This window comes from Haliaeetus leucocephalus, unplaced genomic scaffold (genome assembly GCF_000737465.1).
Source record: "Haliaeetus leucocephalus isolate CR32 unplaced genomic scaffold, Haliaeetus_leucocephalus-4.0 Scaffold536, whole genome shotgun sequence".
NCBI lineage: Eukaryota > Metazoa > Chordata > Aves > Accipitriformes > Accipitridae > Haliaeetus > Haliaeetus leucocephalus.
The window spans coordinates 6,465,090-6,488,913 of record NW_010972972.1 but is presented as its reverse complement, the minus strand read 5'-3'; the positions used below and the strand labels follow the sequence as shown (position 1 = coordinate 6,488,913).

At 45.3% G+C, this 23,824-nt stretch overlaps 1 protein-coding gene across 2 annotated transcripts in view; it reads left to right on the top strand.

Annotated features, from left to right (window-relative positions):
* The window catches only part of RNF169 (ring finger protein 169), a 24,256-nt gene extending 677 nt beyond the window's left edge, over positions 1 to 23,579 (top strand). For both annotated transcript variants that reach the window (XM_010576661.1, XM_010576662.1), the window contains exons 2-6: positions 11,832 to 11,908; positions 17,697 to 17,843; positions 18,763 to 18,875; positions 19,460 to 19,559; positions 21,691 to 23,579. In XM_010576661.1, coding sequence (XP_010574963.1) covers positions 17,766 to 17,843; positions 18,763 to 18,875; positions 19,460 to 19,559; positions 21,691 to 22,902 — 1,503 coding nt within the window. In that variant the 5' untranslated portion in view covers positions 11,832 to 11,908; positions 17,697 to 17,765 and the 3' untranslated portion in view covers positions 22,903 to 23,579. The remainder of the gene's footprint in view (positions 1 to 11,831; positions 11,909 to 17,696; positions 17,844 to 18,762; positions 18,876 to 19,459; positions 19,560 to 21,690) is intronic.
* Positions 23,580 to 23,824: the final 245 nt, after the last annotated feature.

The following is a 23,824-nucleotide window of genomic DNA, read 5'->3' as shown; positions in this document are numbered from 1 at the left end:
CGCCATGCCTGGATCAACGTCAGGCTCCCCTTGCCAACAGCATCAGCGATGGGGGGGGGGGGGGGGGCAGCAGGACGGTGCCCCTCTCCATAGAACATCAGCGAGATGGGAGGCGCGAAGGCCAGGTGGGAGCGGGCTGCTGGCAGCGTCTCGCCCCGTTCTCAGCCCCGCGTCTGCTTGAACCCTGAAATGGCGAACGGCCAGTTATTTTTATAATAACGTTGCCCAAAAAGTGAATGGTTACGATGGTGCCCCCCCCCGGAAGGGCTGGTAAAAGTCGGGCGGGTTTCTGCCGCGTCGAGCGAGGAAAGCTTTTGCGCCGTGGGAAGTGCCGGTCCCTTGTTGACATCAAAAAAAGTCCATCGTTTCTGAGTTCATGGCTTTGTGTCATGCGTTTCCTCCCCATCTCTCAAGCCGCCAGCCTTCCTCAACTTCTAGAAAACCACTCCCTGTGTTTTGTTTAAAATAAATCCTTGTTTGAGCCGGCGGCGTGGCTCTTTGCTGGTGAGAGCTGAGGCGCTGCGGAAGATGCCCACCTTGCTGCTGTCAAAATTCCCAGTGCGCCGGGATCTTCTGCCAGCACCGCGGTGCCTGTTGGACGGAGAGGTGATGCAGCAGCGCTGGCAGAGATCGGCCGCCTCCACTGCACCTACACCAGTGCTTCACCGACGAAGCGATGCTGGTGGGAGCCCTGTAGAGCAGACGAGGCTTTAAGCTATGGATAAACGTCCTTTTAGCCATCCACCCATGCCCTAACCATTCCTTTTTGAGCACGTTACTGGTCTCCCGGTTCGTGCTTGTGTCAGCACCCTCTAATTTGCTGCGGGAAAAATTGGCAGGATGAGCTTAAACAGCTTAAATTGGTGGTTTGAACTAACCCCACTAACCTTTGCTGGAAGCGAATTGGGAAGCCTTCGTGCAGAAGGATTTGCTGAATCAATGAACAGACGGGCTGTCCGGAGGGAGCCGAGCCAAACGGCTGGGAGCAGTTCCTCCTCCCTGGCCCAGCCGGAGGAGGGACAACTGAAACTCCCCGAGTCGATCTCTGCTCCAAGGTAGTTGTGTCAGTCATGCTTAAATATACTCGGCTTCGTCCAACCTAGCTTGAATTAGAATATCCAGCCATGCTGCAGGAATGCTTATGCAGTATTGGCTGTATTTTTTTAAGGAAACGTAGTTTCAATTCTCTGCTTGTCTTGAATTGTCTGAGATGTGTATATTTTGCAGCAAGGCATGCGGTCATCTTGTTGATTGTCATTTCCTGCCTGCCTGAACTTCCTAAAGTTCTGGAAGTGTCTTGGAGAGAATCGTGGAATGTCTTGGCACTGAGAAATGTGGGATGTGACCCCCAAACACAGACAGACACCTGCACCTGAGTGTCACCTCGTATGGCTTTGTCATGGGCACTCTAAATTGGGCTAGACTAACCCCTACTTGTGCCATACTCTGGTCGCGTTTCGTACCGCAGACCTTGCTGCTGTAGAGCGGTTGAGTTAACAGCCGATGAGATCAGCTAAAATGAGCTATAATCTTGAATGGCATTCCTGCTGCATTTCTAGCCTAGGCTCAAGCTTGTCCTTAAGCAGCACCAGAAGGCTGTGTCACACTGAAAGCTGTGAAGGTAATCGGCCACTTAGGTTGTAAGTTGGGCTAATGGCGTGGAAATCAAAGGTAGTTTATCCATTAAGAGTGGTAACCTACTATTTGCAGAGAGAGACCAGTGGATGTCGTTTATCTCAACATTAGTGAGGCTTATTGGAGAACCACAGAATGGCTGAGGTTGGCAGGGACCTCTGCAGACTGCCTAGTCCAACCCCTGCTCAAAGCAGGGTCAGCAGGAGCAGGTTGCCCAGGACCATGTCCAGTTGGGGTTTGACTGTCTCCAAGGTTTGAGACTCTGTAGCCTCCCTGGGCAAACTGTACTGGTGCTTGACCACCCTGACAGTAAAAAGGTGATTTCCTATGTTAAATGGAATTTCTTGTATTTCAATTTGTGCCCATTTCCTCTCATTCTGTCACTGGGCACCGCTGAGAAGAGCCTGGCTCTCTCTTCTCTGCTGTCTTCTAGCAGGTACTTAAACACATGGGTAAGATCCCCCCAAGCCTTCTCTTCTCCAGGCTGAACAGTCCCAGCTCTCTCAGCCTCCTCTTGTATGTCAGATACTCTAGTCCCTTAATGGTCTTCATGGCCCTTCACTGGTCAAGATAAACAACATCCACTGCTCTCCACTCATCCACTGGGCCAGTCATCTTATCACGGAAGACTACTGCGTTGGTTAAGCATGCTTTCTTTTTCATAAATCCAAGCTGACTACTTCCCAAACACCTCCTTGTCCTTGTCTAGAAGTGGTTTCCAGGAATAGTTGCTCCATCACCTTCCCAGGGATCAAGGTGGAGCTGGCCCTGTCATTCCTCCTCCTTGCCTTTTTTGAAGGGAGGAGTGACATTTGCTTTCTTCCAGGCCTGAAGAACCTCTCCTGATCACCATGACCTTTCAAAGATAATCAAGAGTGGCCTCACAATGACGTTGGCCAGCTCCCTCAGCACTCCTGGGTGCAACCCATTAGGTCCCACGGACTTGTGTATGTCTAATTTGTTTAAATGTTCCCTAACCTGATCCTCCATCCAGCGAGGGTGGGTCTTCCTTGTTCCAGATTTTCCCCCATGTCTCAGGGGCCTGGGATTCCTGAAGCTGGTCTTAGAATCACAGAATGGTTTGGGTTGGAAGGGACCTTAAAGACCATCTAGTTCCAACCCCCCTGCCATGGGCAGGGACACCTTCCACTAGACCAGGTTGCTCAAAGCCCCGTCCAGCCTGGCCTTGAAAACTTCCAGGGATGGGGCATCAACCACCTCTCTGGGCAACCTGTGCCAGTCTCACCTCCCTCATTGTAAAACATTTCTTCCTTATGTCCAGTCTAAACCTGCCATCTTTCAGTTTAAACCATTGCCCCTTGTCCTGTCACTACGGGCCCTGGTAAAAAGTCTCTCTCCATCTGTTTTATAACCCCCCTGTATATACCGAAAGGAGGCAATGGGCACAAACTGAGAGACAAGAAGTTTCACTTGCCCTAAGAAAAACACCTTTCACTGTGCAGGTGACCAAGCACTGGCACAGGTTGCCCAGAGAGGTTGTGGAGTCTCCATCCTCGGAGATGGACATGGACCTGGCCAGCCTACTCCTGGTGACCCTGCTTGAGCAGAGGGTTTGGTCCCCAGAGGTCTTTGCAAACCTCAGCTATTCTGTGATTCTATTATCAAACGCTGAATAAGCTGATGTATTCAGTTAAATAACTTAAAATCTGCAAATTCTTAAAAACTGTTTGGTATGACCTCTTGACATACCTTGATTATTCCAGCTTAAATTGGCTAATTAATCACAGTTTCAAGTCTCAATTTTTGTCATTCACTTTGGTATTCGTACATAATAGTGGACTTAAGGAGCTCTCAGACCTTGGCTGAGATTGGGGATTCTGCATTAGGTGCTATACAAATACTTATGAAGACAAAGTCCTTGTCATGACACTTGTCAAACAAAACCTGGTAGAAGTAAGCAGAGACAATGCGTACTTGCTGCCTGTGTTGTGTCTTAGCGTGGGCTGCGTTTGCTTGCCTGCTCCTGGGCTCCAGATGCCCTTCGAGCTGCCCTGCTGCCTTCAGCCTGGCCCTCCAGCTGCTGCTCCAGAAGGGTCTGGGTGGCCCGTAGGTCCCAGGTGGGCATCTCGAAGCACCATATAGCACCTGGAAAGGCACCCTAGATGCTGGTATAAAACCAAATTTTGAGCTAAAGATGCAGTAGTGGCTGTAATACTTTGCTAAGTAAGGTTTCTTACATTAAAACTGTTGCCTGGTGAAAGACTTGGAAGGCAGAGAGGTGCAGCAGATGGGAGGCTTGGAGTCTGTGGGTATGTGTTTGAGGATTCAGCTAGCCAAGAAGAAGAAAGAACATAACATGTTCACGGAGAGGTGCTCAGCCTGCTTTGCAAGAAAATAAGTACCTTCATATTTCTCCCAAGGAAGATGGAATACCCTATGAATCAAGACAAAAGAAAAGGGTCTTGTGAAAAAGGACAAGCAGATGAGGTTGTGGCTGTATCTTCTCAGGCAGCAGGCACAAGGCCCACCTTCAGTATCAGATACCCGCATTGATAGATTTTTGCCCATCAATCCTGACGTTACTGTCCCAGATTATAGATGACTTCAGGGAGCTTGGAAAATTGCTGAAGGACAAGTGTTCCTCCATGAACTCGGAAACAGAAATTCAGTTTTGCAAGGAGAGGGCTTGCTAAGCTGGTCAAGAGCTTTAAACTCCTAACATGAAAGTGGTCTGGGAGGGAGAGAATAAAATGACTGCTTTTGGAAGGGACAAGGGAAGTCTGCTCCTGTACACCAAGGCAGGATCGAGCGTACCTAAACCATTCCTCATAAGCATCCGAGTCATCCGTTCATACAGAGGTGGCAGAAGGGAATCCCATGGCCACCTTTGTTTCAGCCTCTGAACACTAGAAAAATTTTGCCTAATATCTAATCAAAATCTCCTTTGTTATAAACGCAGCTGATTTCTTTTGTTTCTCTTCTGCCCGGTAGCTATGCAGAACAATTAATAACTGATGCTTTTATACGAGGGGTAGGGTGTTTTTGCCAGACTTCTAACATGACTTCCCCCTCCTTCCTCCAAGTCTTTTTTTGGCTGTGGTTTCCCTCTTTCCCCACTGGACCAGACCAGTCTAGTTCTTGAGCATTTCCTGGTGATTCCTTAATTTCCTGTCATTTCTGTTCTGTAGTCTGTCAGCAGTTTTTTGTCTCAAGACCACGGTGCTAAGAGTTTAGAAACAGCAATCCCGATGAAGCCTTTCCCTGCTACGTGAAAAGCAGTGATTTACTCCCCATGTCAAGCTGATTAAAGTTGGCACCACCTCTTTTTCCTCCTTGTCACAGCATTGGTGTTGTATGGCTGTTTGAAGGGGATGGGTTAAATTTAAGATTGCCCAGGAAAAGAAATAAGGTAGGGGTGCCTCTGCAGGGACAGTAACAACTGTGCCATGAGACTCTCAGAGTGCTTGCACCTCCGTCTCCTCCTTCGCTGTCCTCTCTCCAGTCATCCACAATACTTAAATTATTTTTAATCTATCATTCAAGCCGTTAATGAAGAGAGTGATTAGGACCAGACCCAGCACTAGCCCCAGCGGCCAATGTGAGAGGCTGTCCTGGCATGGCAGTGGATCATTAACTCTTAGAAAATAATTTTTCAGCTAGATGTGCATCCATCTGAATAGTGGTTATACTTAGACTAGCTTTTTTTTTCTCACTGTGCATCTAAGAATGTTCTTTTTTATGTGCTTCTAAATGAAAAAGACAAAACATATTTGGCATACTGTTACTCAGGGTGCTGAGGACGGGGTTATTCTGCAAAACAGGGATATATCCAGATAATACAGGAACTAGAGGGTGAGCTGGGAATCGGCATGCAAGGAAACCTCATGGAATGAGCCTGCATCTGCTGAAATTTCAGCTCCGTCTCGGGACCAGCCCTGCTGTACCCAACCTGGCAGCTCTGCAGGGTTGCATGTGTGTCTGGCAGCTCCAGGAGAGCACGCAAGCTTTACTGTTTGTGCAATGCTGCGCCTGAGCTGAAGTGGTCTCCATGAGCCCCAAGGGTGTTGGCACTAAACCGTGTCTAGCAAAATTTCTTAACCCGTCTTCATGAGGTTAAGAGCTGTCGCTCCTTGCCTCGCTCCCACTCCTGACAGCTTCCCCATCTAGGACTCTTGAGCTTCTTCCCTTTGATGCCTTCACACCACACTCCTACCTCCCCAGCCAGCTCTTCTCCTCCTTTCTCCACAGAGGCATAAGGGCAGGATTTTGAGTTCCTTTGCAGTAGCTCCTACTCTTGTATTTTCTTGCTTTATTTCTTTATGCATTTCTGTCCAGAGCAAGTTTTGGACAGTACAGGAGGCAGTTCCTGCATGGGCTGCTCAAAAGTACATGGCTGACCCCTAACACAGTGCATCCTGCTAGTCCTTAACTCGCTCTGTAAAGAAAAATTGTGGACATCTTGGTCTCTACAGCAGGTAAAATACCCTCTGATGCCCAAGAGATGAACTCATATTGTTACTTGTTTCCCTCTCATCCCCTAGTTATCCCATCAAAGAAGGAGATTGGATTGAATTAATGCAAGTTGTTCTTACAGAGTTGGTGTTAGTTTGTTGTCTGCCTGTTACTTCCCAGATACTTGCTAATGAACTAACAATTGGTTGTAGTACCCGTTCGCATATTGAAACTAAGCCTGCTGATTTACAGTTTTCAAGTAGCTGCTTCCCCTCTCGTTCCCCTACTTCTCCATGACCTTAAAGAAAACCCCTTTGCTCCAGGAAGCCTCGAAGACAACCACAAACAGTTCAGAACTTACCAAGGGGGATTTCACCAGCTTTCTAAAGCCACCTCTTCTCCCTCTTGCATCCCCAGACAGCCTCTCCATCTTCCATCTTCCTTTATTCAAACCCTCTTCCCGGGGGTTGCTACCAGCAGGAACACATCTTTTGGATTTATACCCAATATGGCTCGAACAACTCCCATCTTAGCCGAGACTGGCTCTCAGCACACCATGCAGAGGCATCGACCGGTTCTCGGCTGTGTCCCTGGAGGGGTCTATCCATTTACAGTCTATTGTATTCTCGAACTTGGTACATTCCTTTTAGCTTAAATGGCGTTTCATCTATTTATACCACCGTACAACTCACAAATTTTATAAATTCTATCCTAAGACCTATTTATGGTACATGCATCTTGTGAATCCCTCAGCCTTGCATTCACTGTTAGCTGACCATAAAAACAAGGCAAGTCACACCATTCATACGGATGAGAAACAGTATTCAAGAGAGTTCTTCCAAAATACCTTTCCTTTGCACTTTTTGTGCCATCTTTATTTACTTCTTGTTTCTGCGCTTCTGTTTCTTAAAGTACCTGATCACAGTTAATTTTTGGTAAACACTAAAGTATCGCTCTTCTGAATACTTAAGCTTTCACTGTGTCAGTTATTTCTCTGCCCTCTTTCCTTTAACTGATGGACTTCATTGTTTTCTGTCTTGCTTTTAATGCATGTCTAGATCCACTTTTTGGTGGCTTTGTGTGCCTTTTCCCAGGTCCCTAAGACAAGCTTTTGAAAATGAAGAAACGGAACAAGAGGTGTAGGGGAAAGCAATGCTTTCTGTGCCTGGCATCAGTGCTAGGGGAGCCGGGTCGCTCTGTTTGAAACATAAATCAAGGAAAATTAGGTAATTCTCCCTTTGTACTCCGCTCTGGTGAGACCCCACCTGCAGTTCTGCATCCAGCTCTGGGGTCCTCAGCACAGGAGAGACGTGGACCTGTTGGAGCAGGTCCAGAGGAGGGACACAAGAATGACCAGAAGGATGGAGAACCTCTCCTGTGGGGAAAGGCTGAGAGAGTTGGGGTTGTTCAGCCTGGAGAAGAGAGGGCTCCAGGGAGACCTTATTGCAGCCTTTTTACCAAGGCCTGTAGTGACAGGACAAGGGGCAACGGCTTTCAGTTTAAAGAGGGTAAGTTTAGATTAGACATAAGGAGGAAATTCTTTATGATGAGGGTGGTGAGACACTGGCGCAGGTTGCCAAGAGAAGTTGAGGGTGCCCCATCACTGGAAGTGTTCAAGGTCAGGTTGGACGGGGCTTTGAGCAACCTGATCTAGTGGAAGATCATAGAATCATGGAATCATTTAGGTTGGAAAAGACCTTTAAGATCATCGAGTCCAACCATAAACTTAACAATGCCAAGTCCACCACTAAATGTCCTTGCCCATGGCAGGGGGGTTGGACTAGATGATCTTCAAAGGTCCCTTCTAACCCAAACCATTCTATGATTCTATGAAAATCTGTTGGGAAGACTTGTCTCAAGGAGATTATTGAAATTATTGGTACTAGCCTATTTAGGATGTAGCAAGTGAGGCAGAAATGATGGTATATTAATAGCTATCAACCACATTAACATTTTTCTAGTGTCATCTCCTGCTTCAGCTGGAACTCCAGGCTCAGAACTAGATTAAATCTATTTTTGTCCCATTTGGCTGTGAGTGAGAATTGGTCTGGAGCCTGTTGTGGTACAGGAGCTGCTTTGGGGTGAAAACACTTCTTTAGAGGGTTGCATTTTTTTTCAGTAGCTTGTTCTTAGCTTGATTGAGTTTCTGTCTCTGGTTTGCTGTGACCACAGATGCCCGTGGCAGGGCAGGGGAAGGGGGCTGGCGATGCCACATGTTGTCCTACCGGTATATGACAGCCCAAAGTCTTCCTACAGCTCCAACCTTACTGATTCTTCCACTTACAAAAAAGTTGCAGATTTGTGGCCAAAATGGTCTGAGTTTTAATTTGTTGTTTCCAAATATGCCCCGATCCACCAATGCTGAAATATATATATATGCAGTATGCCATTGGCGTATCTTCATGTAATTTAGTTAACATCCTTTTAAAAGAACTAGAGTAACTACTCTTGTTGGAAAACTGTTTCCAAACCTCTCTGTAGTCAGAAAACTTCTAACTTCTTGGTTTATGTTTTGAAAACATTTAAGATCTCATCTTCATCTCCAAGCATAAACACTAACTGCTGGAAGTTAAAAGGAAAACCAGTGAAAACCTCAAGGTTTTGATTATACCTGCTAGGGATGAAGGGGAGAAGGAAGCTACAAAGTCTGCTGAAAGTTTCTGTAGAAGCTGGAGGTGAGGGGGATTCGCAGCCGCGGGTGGCAGAGCTTTGACTTGCCAGATGGCATCAGTTTGCCAAAACCTAGGAGCCTCTGAACAACAGACAGGGAACCGAAGGGTTTCTGAATCGAGTTCAACTTATTTTTCTTCAACCCCTGTTGCTGAATTCACCAGATGGATGTTTCTGAATCTTTTGCCAGTAAATATAAAATCTGCTGGTCAGGAGTGCGGATTAACAGTGATGGTGTGTAATGCACACTTCTGTGCTAACATTGAAAGGATGGAGTCATTCAAGGGGATTGAGGCTACAAGTCAAATGCCTCTCATAAAGAGAACCAGCGTTAAATAATTAGAAAATCTTTTGTCTTCTCAAATAGTGCAGAAATAAATTATTTTTTCCAAGATGGAGCACAACACGATGAAACTCTTGTCTGCCAGCATAAAAGAGCAGGATGCCAGGTTAGATCCTGCCACTGTGACTGTTTCAGTGCTATCACCCTGCTTGGAAGGAGCATCCAGTGCCGACCTTCCCAACAGCCCTTCCAAGTCAGCTTCATTTAGAAACCATTTCTGTTGACCCACAGCTCGCTTGAGAGGAAAAGCAAGCAGGAGCTTTGCTGCAAAATCAAGTAAAAGGCCATATCTTCCTTCATCTTAGCCGTTTCTGTTGTTCTCCTAGGTTGTAGCACACATCGAAATAGCTGAGCAGCCTTGTCCTGACCTAAACATCCAGAATTAGCACGGGGAGGTGTGCTGGAGGAACACATGTGATCATTCTGCCTTCCTCCCCACCTGCATCCTAGTGCGAGGACCGGTCTGGTTTGATTTGCAGCGATTCTGTGCCGATAGAAGCATCCTTGGCTGGGGGCAGCCACCGCGCAGCATTGCTTTACCCCAGAAACTACATGGGGGTGTTTTAAACATAGATATACAGTTGTGCATACATTTTTGGTTTCATCTCTTCTACACAGAGTTAGACATTTGGGGTCTCGTCTCTTTTGACCCATCTGTAAAATGTACAAGTGGTGCATAAAGACACTATAGATAAAATTGCTTCCACCTAGTGTTGGTCCACTTCAGCTAAACCACCACAACTTTATAGATAAATGTTGTTCCATTATTCAAAATCTCTGGCTTGCTGAACCCATGTAAGCAATGAAACAGTTGATGTGGCTTCTCTTTACTGCTGCATGTTTCCATCAGGTTAGCTCATATGCTTTTATTACCGTGGAGGAAAAAAATAGACCTTTTTAGCTATGAAGGTAAGGTCTGAGACAAGCCTTAAACATTCAGAAGTAATTGAAGTTTGCTATAGGGGCATTACAGATTGCTGCTGGTCTTGGGACTGTCTGTGTGGAAGTTCAGCTTGATAAAATTCACAAAGAACTGGAACTGCTCAAGGACACAATTGAAAAAACATTTTGAGAAGCCAGTTTCCAGCGCAGCCGGTTGCAGGCGCAGAAGCAGGAGCGAGGAATGCAGCCTGGCCTCCCCAGCATTGCCACCGCTTGGGATTTTTATCACACATGTTAGGACATTTTGGATGTTTTCCTTTAAAAACAAGCCTAGCTCGCACAGGCGTGCAAGTAAGAGGGAATAGCAGCTCTTTCTTTAAAAAAAAAAAAGCCTTATAATCTTTATGCTTGATGTTTGATTACCAGAGATTTTTTCCCCCCCTTTTAAAGCAAGTATTAAAGAAATACTCGGTGATTTGTTCAGCTTTGGCGTTGGCAGCATTCCCTCTCCGGAGCTACTTGAGCAGGAAGCTCTGGAGTTTGCACTCACACTCAACCAGTGAGGTGGGAGTGAAGTTATGGAGCTGTCCTCTAAGAACTTTAAAAGCAAACCGGTAGAAGGCAGGACAGGTGAAAACAGGGTTTGGTCAGTCTTTAAATGGCATGTTTCAGCACCAGGACTGTGACCTGTCCCCAGGGAGGAGGAGGCACACATGGCCATGAACCGGAGGATTGCTGGGTGTTTGATTTACATACCCCACCATGAACTTTTTATTTCAGGCCAATGTGTTTGAGGAATAAAACCGCTTTCTAAATAAAACATGCAGTGAAGCTGCTGGTTTATATCCCTTAATTTTAGCAAGCTGGGAAAAGGAAATACCACTGAATTTTCCTCCTTGCTCGTACCCCTTTCATCCTGAGCGTAGCATATTGGGATGATGAGCTGTGGTGCACCCTGCCTGGACTACTGATACGGGCTGAGCCAGGACGGTTGTTCAGGGGTGGTTGTTTTATTCTGGTTGTTCCCTTTTCCATCCAGGCTCCTCTGACTGTAGTGAAACTTGCCCAGACTTGTGCTGCACAGAAGCGGGAGGGAGCTTTGAGGCCAACATAAAGAAGAGAGTCATTTGGGGAGTAACGAACTCTAGGGATGGAGGTTAAACTATAACCCCGTGCCAATACGCTTTTGGTTCCTGAATTCCCGAGGGGGAAGGGAGGAAGTGGGAGCAGGATGGGGAATTCCTGCCGGACGGAGCAGCCCGCCTGCCCAGCTTCGAAATACTGACCTCAGGGAGTGTATTGCAAGCAGAACAAAAGCTGTGCTTGCTCTGGACAGTTGGGACAGCACTGCAAACAGCTGCAAAGGGGAAAGGGATGTGGAGGAGTAAAAACACTGTTTATATACAAAATAGAGAGCATTCTCGATGTGTTCGTTTAAATGGCAGAAGGGCACAGGTGTGAATTCAGGCTGTTGTGTTGCTGCTGTCAGCCTGTGTTTCTTGGGTGTCTGGCTGGAGCAGACGCTTAAAGCCTGGTTTTATTTCTAGGACTCAGGTTCCCTATGACATCTCAGGGCTGTTACTTAACCTCTGTGTTTACATCCTCCTGATACTCCCCTGATTGCTTAACTGCTTGTCAAGAACTCTTGAGAATCTCAAAATAAACTATAGAAGTGCAAAATGGTATTACTTGGCCGTCCTCCTCCCAGTGTTTCTGTATGTTAAACAGAGCTTTGATAGCAGTGTCATAATATAAACATACGTGCTTGAAAAAATGCTGCAGAACCTCTTGTGCAGTCCATGGAGAGCTTACCCTTTTTGGGAAATAATGGACAACCCCAGTCATCATACACTAAAAAGTGTTTCCTTTTTTTCCCTTCTCTTTCCAGACTTCATATTCAGAGCACCCATTAAATTAAGCAAACCAGGGGAACTCCGAGAAGAATATGAAAGCCAGCTAAGGAAGGTACGGTATTCTGTGTAATTGCGGTTTTTCTTCGAGAATAACTTGGATTTCCTGTAGGAATGCCATTCTACCTATAAGGAAACTTGAAGAGCTCTTTATTCCTGCTCTGTAACAAAGGTCATTTATTCCCTTTATGCTATTCAGCCAGTTCAGGAAAATGTTGGCAGTAATCGAGCAAGTAGAAGCCAGATTTTGCTGTCTTAGGCTGCCTTCCAGAACATGGAAATGTACCTTCCTTGGTGGACCTCGAGCAACTGTTCAGTTGTACAGGGTTTATTAGAGCATCAGTATTTGTGGATGTAATTCCATAAAGGCTTTTGCAGCATAAGGCATCTCCTGCAGTAACGTCGTTCTCAGAAACAATCTATTCCAAACTAGAGCTTTCTGTCTATTTTTAGGCAAGAAAAAGAATGTCATTTAAAGACAAAAAACTGAGAAGGGAAGAAAAGCTTTTCAGCTGTTTTGGAGTTAAAGTTTGGGAAAATATTTTTCACATTTAAAATGGGATTTTTTCTTAATCTAAATCATTGAAATGTCTCCAGTGGCTAGTCATTTATGGAAATTGGCTGCTTTTTAAGTGAGAAAAATTGCTGTGAAAGCAATGACTGCTGCAGCCGAGTGGATAATGATTTCCATTGCAACCCCTCTCGTGAGAGTTGCCCATAACTTGCTAAAACATTCGCGCTGCCACTCATAGCTCCTGCGTCTGTCGTCCCTTGCTCTACCTGGACCTGCGCACCGTCCTGCTGAAACATGGACTCTGCCCTGCTGCTGGTGTCTCTGTCAATAGATTTAATCACTGTCCCGGGGCCTTGATCTCTGTGATGGTATTTTGCTTTGAGATGGGTTCAACCTCTTGCTGATTAGTTTACCTGCTGGGGAAAAGGAACAGGGGATTTTTCATCACTGAAGAATTTTCTTTGCATTTTTCACTTGAAGATCTCAACAACTGTAGAAAGGGCTGGGAAGCTGATGTTTAGTTAGAATAACCTTGTCCACTCAGTGATGCTAAGTAGGGAAATACTGCTTAGATGATATTTAAAGTAAATAACTTGTCTGGGAAAAGCATATGTGTGAGGAGACAATGAAAAATGTGGAAGAGTCTTCTTTCTTGCTTCTCTATGCATGGAATTAGCAGTGACACTGATGGGCAGTGTCGCTACAGGTTATTAGGATAACTTTGGCTGACTATGACCTTTCATTAAGTGATCTTAAGGAATGCAAATTCTTCTCTGGTCCAGGTGACACTTGCTAGGTAGGCAAGCAAGCTTTGTGTGTAAAGTGTTGTGACTTGCGGCAATTTGAGTGACAATGAGACACTTTGTTGAGAAACAGTTGTTTAGGCAGCAGCGTAAGACTTAAGTGCACAGAAATCTTATTCATATAAAAATATAGTTTATTAATTAACTTAAACATGCATCACTGTATCTAGCAATTTAATTTTTTTTCACTGTAACCTTCAGGATGAGTATACTCAGGGTATCTTTGGCTTAAAGAAGAAATAAAGCTTTTTATGTAGGTATTAACTGTAAACCTTGCTAGGGTTTTATAAAACTCCCCGTAATAGTGAATGGGAGACTTTCCATGGTGATATTGGAGCTCACTTATCATTGATCCTGCCAGACTTGTTGCTTGATGTCTTCAATCCATCCACAAGGCCAGAATTTCCCGGGTGTCCAGAGGAGCAGGAACCGCCTGAGTTCACTGAGGCAGGATCTTAGCTCTGCAGTTCTTCCAGGTGCCTCCAGACTGATGCATATCTGGATCTTCTGCAAGGATTAAACCATCGTCTCTCCCATGGTCCATAAAACGTTTATAGGAGCATTGCATCTGTGCAGGACAAAATGGGTACTTTGTCACCTCTTGTTAATCCTGATCATTCCATTACCAACTTTAAATATTATTTATAAAGTTCAAGTAAGCACATTTAAAGCATAGTCAGACTGCAGCTGAAGAGGTTTTTGCATCTACTGCTTGACTTCAGCAAAAAGATACCACATGCAGTCCAGTGCCAACACTTCTCACTTCCCCACCAGTCAAAAGGAAATACTTTAACAAGTTTCTGGCATTTTGGGCATGTTTTGGTCTTGTTCCTGTTCAGCCTGCTGCCTTCCCCTTTTTGCTCACTGGCAGATGGAAGATAGGTTTCTTCCCCTGCTGACTTAAACTGACTTTTTATGAACCTTGTCTGAAAGAGCTTTGGGGGTGGGGAGTTCTCTGAATCATCATCTAAGAGGAAAGGGCAATGTAATTTTACTGACAAAAAAGGCAACTGATGATGCACTTGCGCTTTTTCCTTATTCCAGGCAAAATTGTGACTGTTGCCACTTAGTGAGAGTTACTTGGTGTCTCTGAACTTCCGAATTAGGCAGGAGGAGATGAGAACTCAGTTTTGGGAATCGAAGCTTGTGTATAACTGGGCTTCCCTCTGTGCCTTGAGGCAAGAGGTTTCATGTAAGCTTCCCTGCCCATGAAACGAGGATAACCGGTGCTGGCTTTGCTCCTGAGGAAGGGAGAGGAGTGTTCAAAAGCTTTTACATCTCCCAGATGTGAGTTGTTTTATAAATCTTAGCTCTTGACCTGCTTCCCAGCCTTTTGCAGTTGAAAACAAAAGTAGTTACCATAATTATGTACTGAAGAATTTTTATTTGAAGTGGATAATCTTGTAGTGTAATTTTCTCAACTGGCTTTCAGAATGAGATGAAATGTTTGCTCTCTGTGCAGGATGGCGAGATTTTTTTTTCCTCTTTTAGGCAGCGCACTTGGTGCTCTTGTATTTTATATTTTTCCAAAGGAGGATGTTGTTTCTGTGTACTAAAAAATCCTGTTAAACTCTTTCTATCACAAGCAGTCTATTGCTTGTAATCACATGCAATCAGGAGGGAAACTCCTACCTGAGGCATGTGCTGACATGCAGCTTTCCAGCAGCATGGGTAGACAGAGCAGGCTCAGGGAGTGAGCAAGCAAACCTGGACAGTTTATGGAGTGAAGAGAAGATGTCAAACGTGAGTTTACCAGACTTTTGGAAATGAATGTTAGTATCAAGAATGATGTTCCTGAAATGCTCATTTCTTGACTATTTCTTGAGCAAAAAATTAGCGATTGCTTGTACAGCATTTTTTTCCTGCAGTTCCAGTATCCGAAAGGGCTACAGACAGGTTAAAATGCGTTTTCTGATAACTGTACTGCTAATAGCAACTGATGGTCCTGCATCCAGTATTTCAAAGCTGCTACTCAGATAACCTAAGGTACTTTTCCCAGGGTAGATGTTTCACACCGGCTTGTTTCAGTTTCTAGTCTTCATGTCCCGGCACAGCATTGCCACGTTTGTAAGTAAATTCTCTGGGAGATAATTTACATTAGGCTACTTAAAATGATTTTTTTTTTAACCAGTACAAATTTTATCATTACAGTTTGCTTTTGTTTGCAACCTGAATTCAGGATGTAAATTCCTTTTTGTATCCCGTTAATTAGGATTAGGATCCTGTTGTTGCTTTTTTCACTGTCAGCAGAGCTTGTGCTTGCAGCTCCCATTAACTGTGCTGCAGGTTTGCCCAAAATCTTTAAATATTCCTGTATGTTGTTACATATGTGTGTGGCTTTAGATTTGGGAATTGAGTATAATTGTATAAGTTAGACAAAAAAGTGAAGATTTCCATATAGCTTTCTTCCATGTGAAAAATAAGGAAGGGACACAAGTGTTGGGTAGTATTTCAGCTGGCCAAAAAAAGTAATCTTTATGATAAATCTTGGAACTTGTTTTTCAGATACTTAAAAGAGGCTCCTTAAAGTGCAGAAATACTGTTTGTGAAACGTACAGCAGACTATTCATCATGTCTGCATCATGTGGCCATAATCTGTATTAGTCAGACACTGTGTTGTAGTTATTGCTTGAGATTATTAATAGATCAGGAATTTAAAGATACATCTTAAAACAACTCTAAACAAGAAGTCAAACCAGTCTTTGAAAATATTTGCTAAACACTCACAATCAGCCAAACAGTGGGGGGTTTTCCTGGTTTCTACCTTCTCTCCTCCTACCTCTCTCTTCCTCATCTCTGGGTGTTCGGATTCAGTAGGATTCGGGTCCTTCCCAGTCTGAAGATCATGATGTGTTTTTCATGTAATGCATCATGAACACTGTTTTCTTTGTCATCCACATGTCCGTGCTTTTTTTTCCCGTCCTTCGGCAGGGAAGAAAAATACTAAATATTTTGGGAAGAATGAGGAGTTGTTGCAGCTTCACCCTTTATGTGAAGTGCCTTTCACTGCCTTTATGTGCAGTGCTGTAGGATCAGTGCTTGAGCTGCCTGTGGATGCCTTGAGCTTTACTGGAGGGCACCAGGTCCCACAGCGCTGCCCTCCTGGGAGGCGAGGGGGAAATTGCGGCGCTGTGAGAAGATAGGAGGGAACGTAACAGGGCAGCTTCTTAAGCATCTGAGATGCCTACACTCAAATAGGAGGAATAAACAGAGGTATTTGAATTTCTAGTGCTTAGCCATAGCTGTGATTCATCAGCATGATGGAGATCTGTCAGTCAAAGGTCAGGCTTGTTGTCCCAGACGAGGATAGCTTATGCACAGAGGTTGGGTGGAAGAAGGAGGGAGGACCTGGTATATATACATATATATGTAGACTATTCATGGCCTATGTGTAAGCGTGAAGTTGAGGAAGAGGTGAGAGACAAGCTGGGTGAATGGCTGGGTAATGAGTGAGAAAGGAGCTGGGTGACATTAGCCTGGGCAGGGACAATCAGCTGGTGTTACCTGAAGTATGTACTGCAGAGCCTGTTCATCAGGAAAAGGTGGTGGAAAGGAGGAAAAAAGGGGGTTTGTTGGTTTTGAGTAGCAGGTCTGCAGAAAAGAGGTCCTGGCATAAATGGGGAGTTTGCTTCCTTAGGTAAGGGGGAGCAAAATAACGCAGCAGGACAGGCAGCCCATCAGAGTCATCGGTCGTGCTGGGGATGGTCCTTTCGTTCAGGAAGAAAGAAATCTCTGCAGGGAGAGCCTGGCCAGGAGAAGCTTGTCACACTAAAGTTGACCTTGGTTGGTTAAAAGGGATCACTAAGTGGTGGATTGTGCTTTTCGGAGGGAAGGAAAGTGTTTGCACTTCTCTGTGTCCTAGTGTCCTAGATCTGGCATTCACCTGCACTTCTCATCCACATTTGCACTTCAGCTGGTAAACTGAATTCAAGCTTTGGGCCTCCAGTTGGCCATCGGAGGGTTAGGTAATCTCTCTGGATCTTCTCCATCCCAATGCGTCAATGAAACAATAGGATTTCATATAGCGTGTAGGTTTCAACGTGGGAATTGCTGTATCTAACCAATTTTAATTTAGGTGATGCTGTCTATATGTCTGCGAGAGTGTGTGTGCTGTGTCACAGGCCATTTGAAGACTAAAATTGAAATGTCTTAGCTTGCATGAAACTACTGCTTGCACATTTTTATTTGTAGTATGATTATCTACAAGTAGACAAAAGCTTTTGTCTCTCTATTTTAGAAGGTAGTGTGGCAGAGAAGTCTTTGTCAAACCCTGGACCTAACAGTGCCTTTGCTGTTTTGCAAAGATAATATCAACAATATTTGTGTAGAGTGCACAAACTTGAAAGCATTGTAGGAACAAACCAATCTTCACATTATTGCAAGAGGGAGGCAGTGGCTCTACTCTAGAGAACTGAAGACACAGAATTAAATTATGTGGCCAGACTCTTGGAAAATCACTTGTTGGCAACCAGGTGTAAGACTTAAAATATTTTTAAATACGCTGTCTCTTTTGTCATTATTTCCAGCTGAGAGAAGAAAAACTACAAGAAGAAAAAGCTTCCGAGGATCTGATTCACAAGTTCATTCTAGATGACATGGAAGTAGGAAAAAGAAAAATGGAAGAACAGCAGAAAAAAGATGAACCTTTAATGCTTAAAGTGAACCAAGAGTGTGTAAGTAAGCTTGAGCTTCTCTTTCCTATCCTCATCATAGACACTGACTGGTAGGTGAAATGCTGCTAAGACAGTCCTGGAACAAGAACTAGGTTTTTTAAAGCCCCTGACTAGCTGAGTATCTCCTGTTCCTGCCCATTGAAACTGGGAGCTCTCATCCTTTGACATAGGGAGCTTTCCAGGGTTATTTGATTGACTTCTTTATAGACCTTGAAGGCTATGAGCTAAAGATCCATGTTGGTGAGAACTGTCTTTTAAGGTTTGTTATGACTACAGTTGTTCTTCTGGAGGTTTCTGTACCCCCTTTTACCCACTTCACTTGTGACTGAAGGTGCAGCTCTTCCAAACATAGCAGATACATCTGTAGAGGTAACTGCTCTGCTTTGTATATCCTTGGTCTTCAGGCATATATGCATTTCTATGAACATTTCTCCATGAATCTTCTACACTGTAGGCATACGATACTGTAGTCCAACAGATTCTTCATGCTGAGTTTTACCTATTTCTCATTTCAGTTGTGAGACTCCGCAGGAAATGTTTTTAAGATTTAAAGGCTGATAGGCTCATATGTGGGTACTGAATAACGTCTCATAGTACCTTTCTTATAGGATTTTCTCAATGTTTCCTTGATCAATAAATTAACTTTCTTCGATGACAGACAGCTATACATAGGCACTATGTGTTTATTTTTGCATTATTTATGCTTTTGGGGCCAGCCTCTGAGCTGTTACAGCTCCAGTGAAGAGAGCTGAACGAGCACGCATATCTGCTGGCAGTTTGCATTCTCGGTTTGTGTCCTCTAGGTGAAATCAGGGTGGGGGCTTTTGGAATCTTTAATATCTTTGCAAGAAAGAGCTTTATTTTCCAAGTGATTCTTTTTGTCATACGTATCAGCTAACTCTTCCTTGATTGACTTCAGTTTCCTGAGCGTCTCTCAGATTCAGAGAATGAAGAACCATTCCAGGGCAAGCAAACACATCGGTCGGCTTTTGTTTCCAAGACCAGTGCCTACTCCTTTGCTTTCCTTTCAGGGTAAGATGCTGAGACTTGATTCAAACCGATTAATGTCCGTTACAGATGTTCTTTTGACTGTTGTTCTAAACATACCTGAGATGCTTTAAATTCAATTAAAATGGTTGTTCCAATCTAAAATAAGTAGTATTTTTTCTGGAATTTTAGAACAGACTAATTGGTAGAATATAGCATCTGTCTGATTACCTCCTACCTGTTATAAAATCCTAGGAGTTAAGTTAGTGTTGACAGTGAAAGCTTAACAGTGAAAGCTGTTGCATGATGCAGTGGAAGCAGCTGAGTAACTAAGTGTGTTTTCACATGAGAAGCACAGGGGTTTCCACAGCGTTGTCATTAGCTCTGACCTCAATTAGTTATAAGCCGTAGGTGGAGGTGTCAGTGTGTTTAGCGCAGAGCCCTTGAACGCAGACCAGGACTCTGTGGCAGATCCAAGATTCCTGGATCCCTTTACCCCAAGGGCATCTCTTACAGCCGGGCGCTGCCAAGGCTGATGCCTCCCCCACGGGTAACTGCTGCCAGGGCTGTTGGACTGGTTGTTCCTAAGGTCATGAACAATCTCCTGTTTTCACCCGTCTGCTTTTCAGGAACCTAACCGCCAAGGTGGAAAGGAGTCGGAGCTGCAATGACACCATTCAGGAGAGATCAAAGAGCAGGCAGAGATCAGTCCCAGCCAACAAAACAAAGGTACCAGCTCCATCTGGAAGCATAGGATTTCTGTGTGTAAATGTTCTTATCTGTGGTTACACAGCACTGGTAATCTGGAGATAAAAAATACTCTGTTTGTGGTGCTGCTGGTGCTGCGTTATCACCATGGGGCCAATCATTTCCTTGCAGCTCACAATAAAAACCTGCTAGGTTAGAAATTACTAAGCAGAAAAGTAGACAGCTTACAGAGTTGTTTGTTAGCATTGGAGGATAATTGGAAGTTGGAAGGGTACTCATCATGCTTTTGTTTGCTAATTAATTTTCTTTTCAAGGCTGAATCCTCAGCCAATTAAAGAAAGATCTTTTAGAAGTTTAGAAAAAAATCCTCTCTTCCTCCCTCTTTCTCTCCTGTTCTTTCCAAAGCTGTTTAAACAGAGCAAAACTCCTTGCTCTCCTGATGTTAGGATACTTTTTTTTGCACTTTAACACTATGGGAAGAGCTGACCTGCTCTTGCTTCCTGTCGCATCCAGCAGCCCAAATGAATTAACTGTACCTGTTACCCTGTGCAACAGGCCTGACTTTTCATGCACTGCCAGCTTCAAAATGAGTGGTGATCATGAAGCACAGCTGAAAATTTGAGCCGGAGGTTTTTCAGGCTCTTCCAGCAGTAATCGCTGGGTACCTTCCACTCATTGGAGATGACCTTTGCAAACACCTTTCCTTGCACTGTGCCTGGCAGCACCACTGACCCCTCTGTTTGGCCCTGACAGCAGAAGCAAATTTTGCACGCTTGCTCTTGTACTAATCTCTGTAGTACGGAGGTCCTCTGCCTCCTTTCCAATGTGCCTCTCTGGCCCGTGGGGTCCTGGTGGCTGGCAACAGCAGCTTAAGTTATGAAAGGTCTGAGTTCTCAGCCTGGAACAGCTCCAACGCTGCTCTGCCGGGGCCACTTGCTAGGATGTTCCACCTCTTCATGCTGACACCCCTGCTTCTTGGGCTCAGTTTCATCCCAGATGGAGAAGGGGAGGGTTCAATTCCAGAGATCCCATAAGGAACAAAAGCCTCTGCAATCCTTTGGAAGGTCATTTTGGTTGGGGAAATGGTAAAATCCCCACTGGGCACACTAAGTTGACCCCAGTGATCACCTAGCTACACATCTCTGAGGTTATGGGCATGGACCATGGTCAGAGAGTCTGTGTTTAAAAACCTGGTCCAGTTCCCATCTAAGCTGACAGGAGCTGGACTGAGCTCAAAGCAAGGGTGTATAACTGTCCTGCCTCCTCAGGACATTTTTTTTTAAGTAGATGGTTTATGGACCTGGCCAATTAAGACTTGCACTACCAGGGTGTTCCACAAATTTGTTTTGGCCCCAGAATAAGCTAGTAGAATCAACTGTCTTTCAGGCTAAGCAGGGGAAGGTTATCACTGTCTCAAAGTAGCTGCTGGATAAAATAATTTCATCTTGGAGAAGAAAAATACCATTTGCAGTGGTGTATGTGCAGCTTTTATTTCTGATGTTTTTGTGGCTGGATTCTGTTGCGTTCCAAATGTAACAGCATTAGGGGATGGTCTTGGAGACGACAAGAAATGTTGCTCTTAAGCTCTGCTAGAGGCTGTCTCAGGCAGTGTCCAGTGTGGAGGCTGTGGTGTGGTCCGGGACCACTTGTCAAAGTTGCTCCACCAATCTGCCTCAGGCACATACACACCTTTTGTCATGACGTTTTGCAGTGCAGTGTGTTAAACCTGGGCCAAGTATTTATTCTTTCTCTCCTACAGCTTGGTAGGGAGCAAAAAATCCTTTGGAGAGCGTTTCCCTTGAAAAGCGTGGCTTCCTTCAGCCATGGTGGTGCAGTGCTTCTCGGCTTCTCCTTGTCTTACCTTGCTTCAAGCATTTTGCCATCCAAGGGGTTGCCATTTATGGCAAGAACAGCTCTTACACTGAAATAAATTTGAGACCGAGACTGTGCTGGACTCTGGTGTCCTCTGCTTATGTTATATATTGGCCATGAAAGGTGCCATGACCAGCAGAGGCTGTTCCAGAGAGCTCTCCAGCTGGTCTGCTGCAGGAGCTGAGTGTGGTAGCCACATGTTCTCCTGTTCTCCTCCTGCACACTTGTCCGTATTCTTCTCAATGACAATCTTTTCGAGCTGTGGTGCCTTGCCTTGCAGGTGCCACCCGTCACCAGCACGTCAACGCCACTGGTTGGAGTTTTGTCGTCCACCCAGAACAACCGCTGCCTCTCCGCCCCAGACCTGACGGCAGAGAAGCGCCTGGTTCTCAACCCCGTTTCGTCCCTCTCAGCCCTGCACAAGCCGGAGCGATCCATCAGCCCCGAAAGCAATGACAGCATCTCGGAAGAGCTCAACCACTTCAAGCCTATCGTCTGCTCCCCATGCACTCCTCCAAAGAGGCTTCCTGATGGCAGAGTCCTGAGCCCTCTCATTATCAAGTCTACCCCGAGAAACCTGAACCGGAGCTTGCAGAAGCCGACCACCTACGAGGCCAGTCCTAGAATACTGAAAAAATGGGAGCAGATATTTCAGGAGCGCCAGATCAAAAAGACTCTGTCTAAAGCAACCCTTACGTCCTTGGCTTCGGAGCCCGGAGAAGACGTTATAGTTCCTGACATCACCAACTCCAGCACTTGCACTAAAGAGCAGCCACAAATACAGGATGATCACCTTCCACCTGACACAACAGGAGACCCTCGCCCTGAGCTGGATTTCTTTCCTTCCATCAGTGAAACGAAGCTGGGAAGAGGGATTGAGAAGAACAGAGATTCACAGGCCTTAACAACAGATGACAGTGCTGCCGAACCAGATGCGAGATCAAATGTCACCTCCGTAAACACACGAGTGTCCGAAGTCCCTGACCTAAAGGTGAACACGTTCATGGACAAATCCTGTCTTAGTCTTGGCCCAAAAATGCTGAGCAGAAGACTCATGGGTGTCAGTGCATCGCTGCCTGACAACAGTGCACTAGGAGTCCCCATCAAGCCATCGGGAAAAAAGCAGCTGAAATACCTGAACAAAAGCGAATTGATCAGCGTGCAGAACAGCACCTGCAATTCTGTTGAGAACATCATTGGGGAACAGCCCCCGTCGCTGAGACGGGGCCGAAAGAGACGCTGCAAAACAAAGCACTTGGAGCACAATGGCTCCGTCAAAAGACTGAGGCACGTGGCAGGGGAGGTGGGCTTGCCTCCGGAGGATCGCTTGGTACGGGAGATGGAGCAGAAGCTCCAGCAAGAGGAGGAGGACAGGAGGTTGGCCCTGCATCTGCAGCGGATTTTCGACAGCGAAAACAGGACAGTGGATAGGCGGAAAGTCAGAGTCGATCGGTATCTGCTGCGGTCAAAGAGCACTCTGGGTGCTAAGTAGCACTGTTGGACAATGTTGCCTTTCTAGAGGACGATGAGGTTTATCAGATTATCTTATAGGAAAACTATTTTTTGTCATACTTCCACCCACAACAATTGTTTTTTGGTTTTGGTGGTAAGACACATGTAGGTCCAGTTCAGAGAGAAGCCAGAGTCCTTTCAGATTAAAAAAAAAAAAAAAAAGAGAGAGAAAAAAATCCTCCAGCTTTCTGGTCCATTGGTCTGAAAGAAGTGTCCGTCGTCCTTGTGAATACACTGCAATGCCTCTACATGCAGTTGGTGACATTTGGGTTCCCCAGCTAGGAGGGTTGTGTGAGCAGCACATGGGGCATGGGGTAAGGACCTTGGCTGTTCCTTGCCTTGCTGCTTCAGTAAGCCAAGAGAAATCAGAGCTCTGCTCATGGAGAGGAAAGTAGGCTTTTTCTGTCATCTCTGCCTGCCCCATTTTCTTCCTTACGCTGCAGTTGGCTGTGGTGGTCAGACCGTTACCGACGTCAGCGTGTTCGAATGACCTGACTTGAGCGCTGTTGGGGAGGGAGGCTGATCCTTATTTCTGCTAGGAAGTACCAAATAGATCCACCTATAGTACTTATAAATGAATGTATCTCACTGTCTGCACCGGCAGTACAGATCATAGGTTACTTTCTTTAAGTAGAAGGCCAAATGCAGTGAAGAAAGACATAAGCCTTATAGGAATTTGCACATTCATGTTAACGACACAGCAGAGAGCTCAGGTAGAGCAGCTGGGAGCCATGCGCTGGGGGCTGTGACCCAGGGAGCAAATGCAGCTTTTCTCCTGGTCCCTGCCTCTTTGGAGGCAAGAGGGTTTCATGTTCTTCCCACTAACATTGAAATCCAGAAAGGGAAGCCCTGCCCGGGTGATTTCGGGAAGGACATTCTCCCTGCTGACACGTACCCTGCAG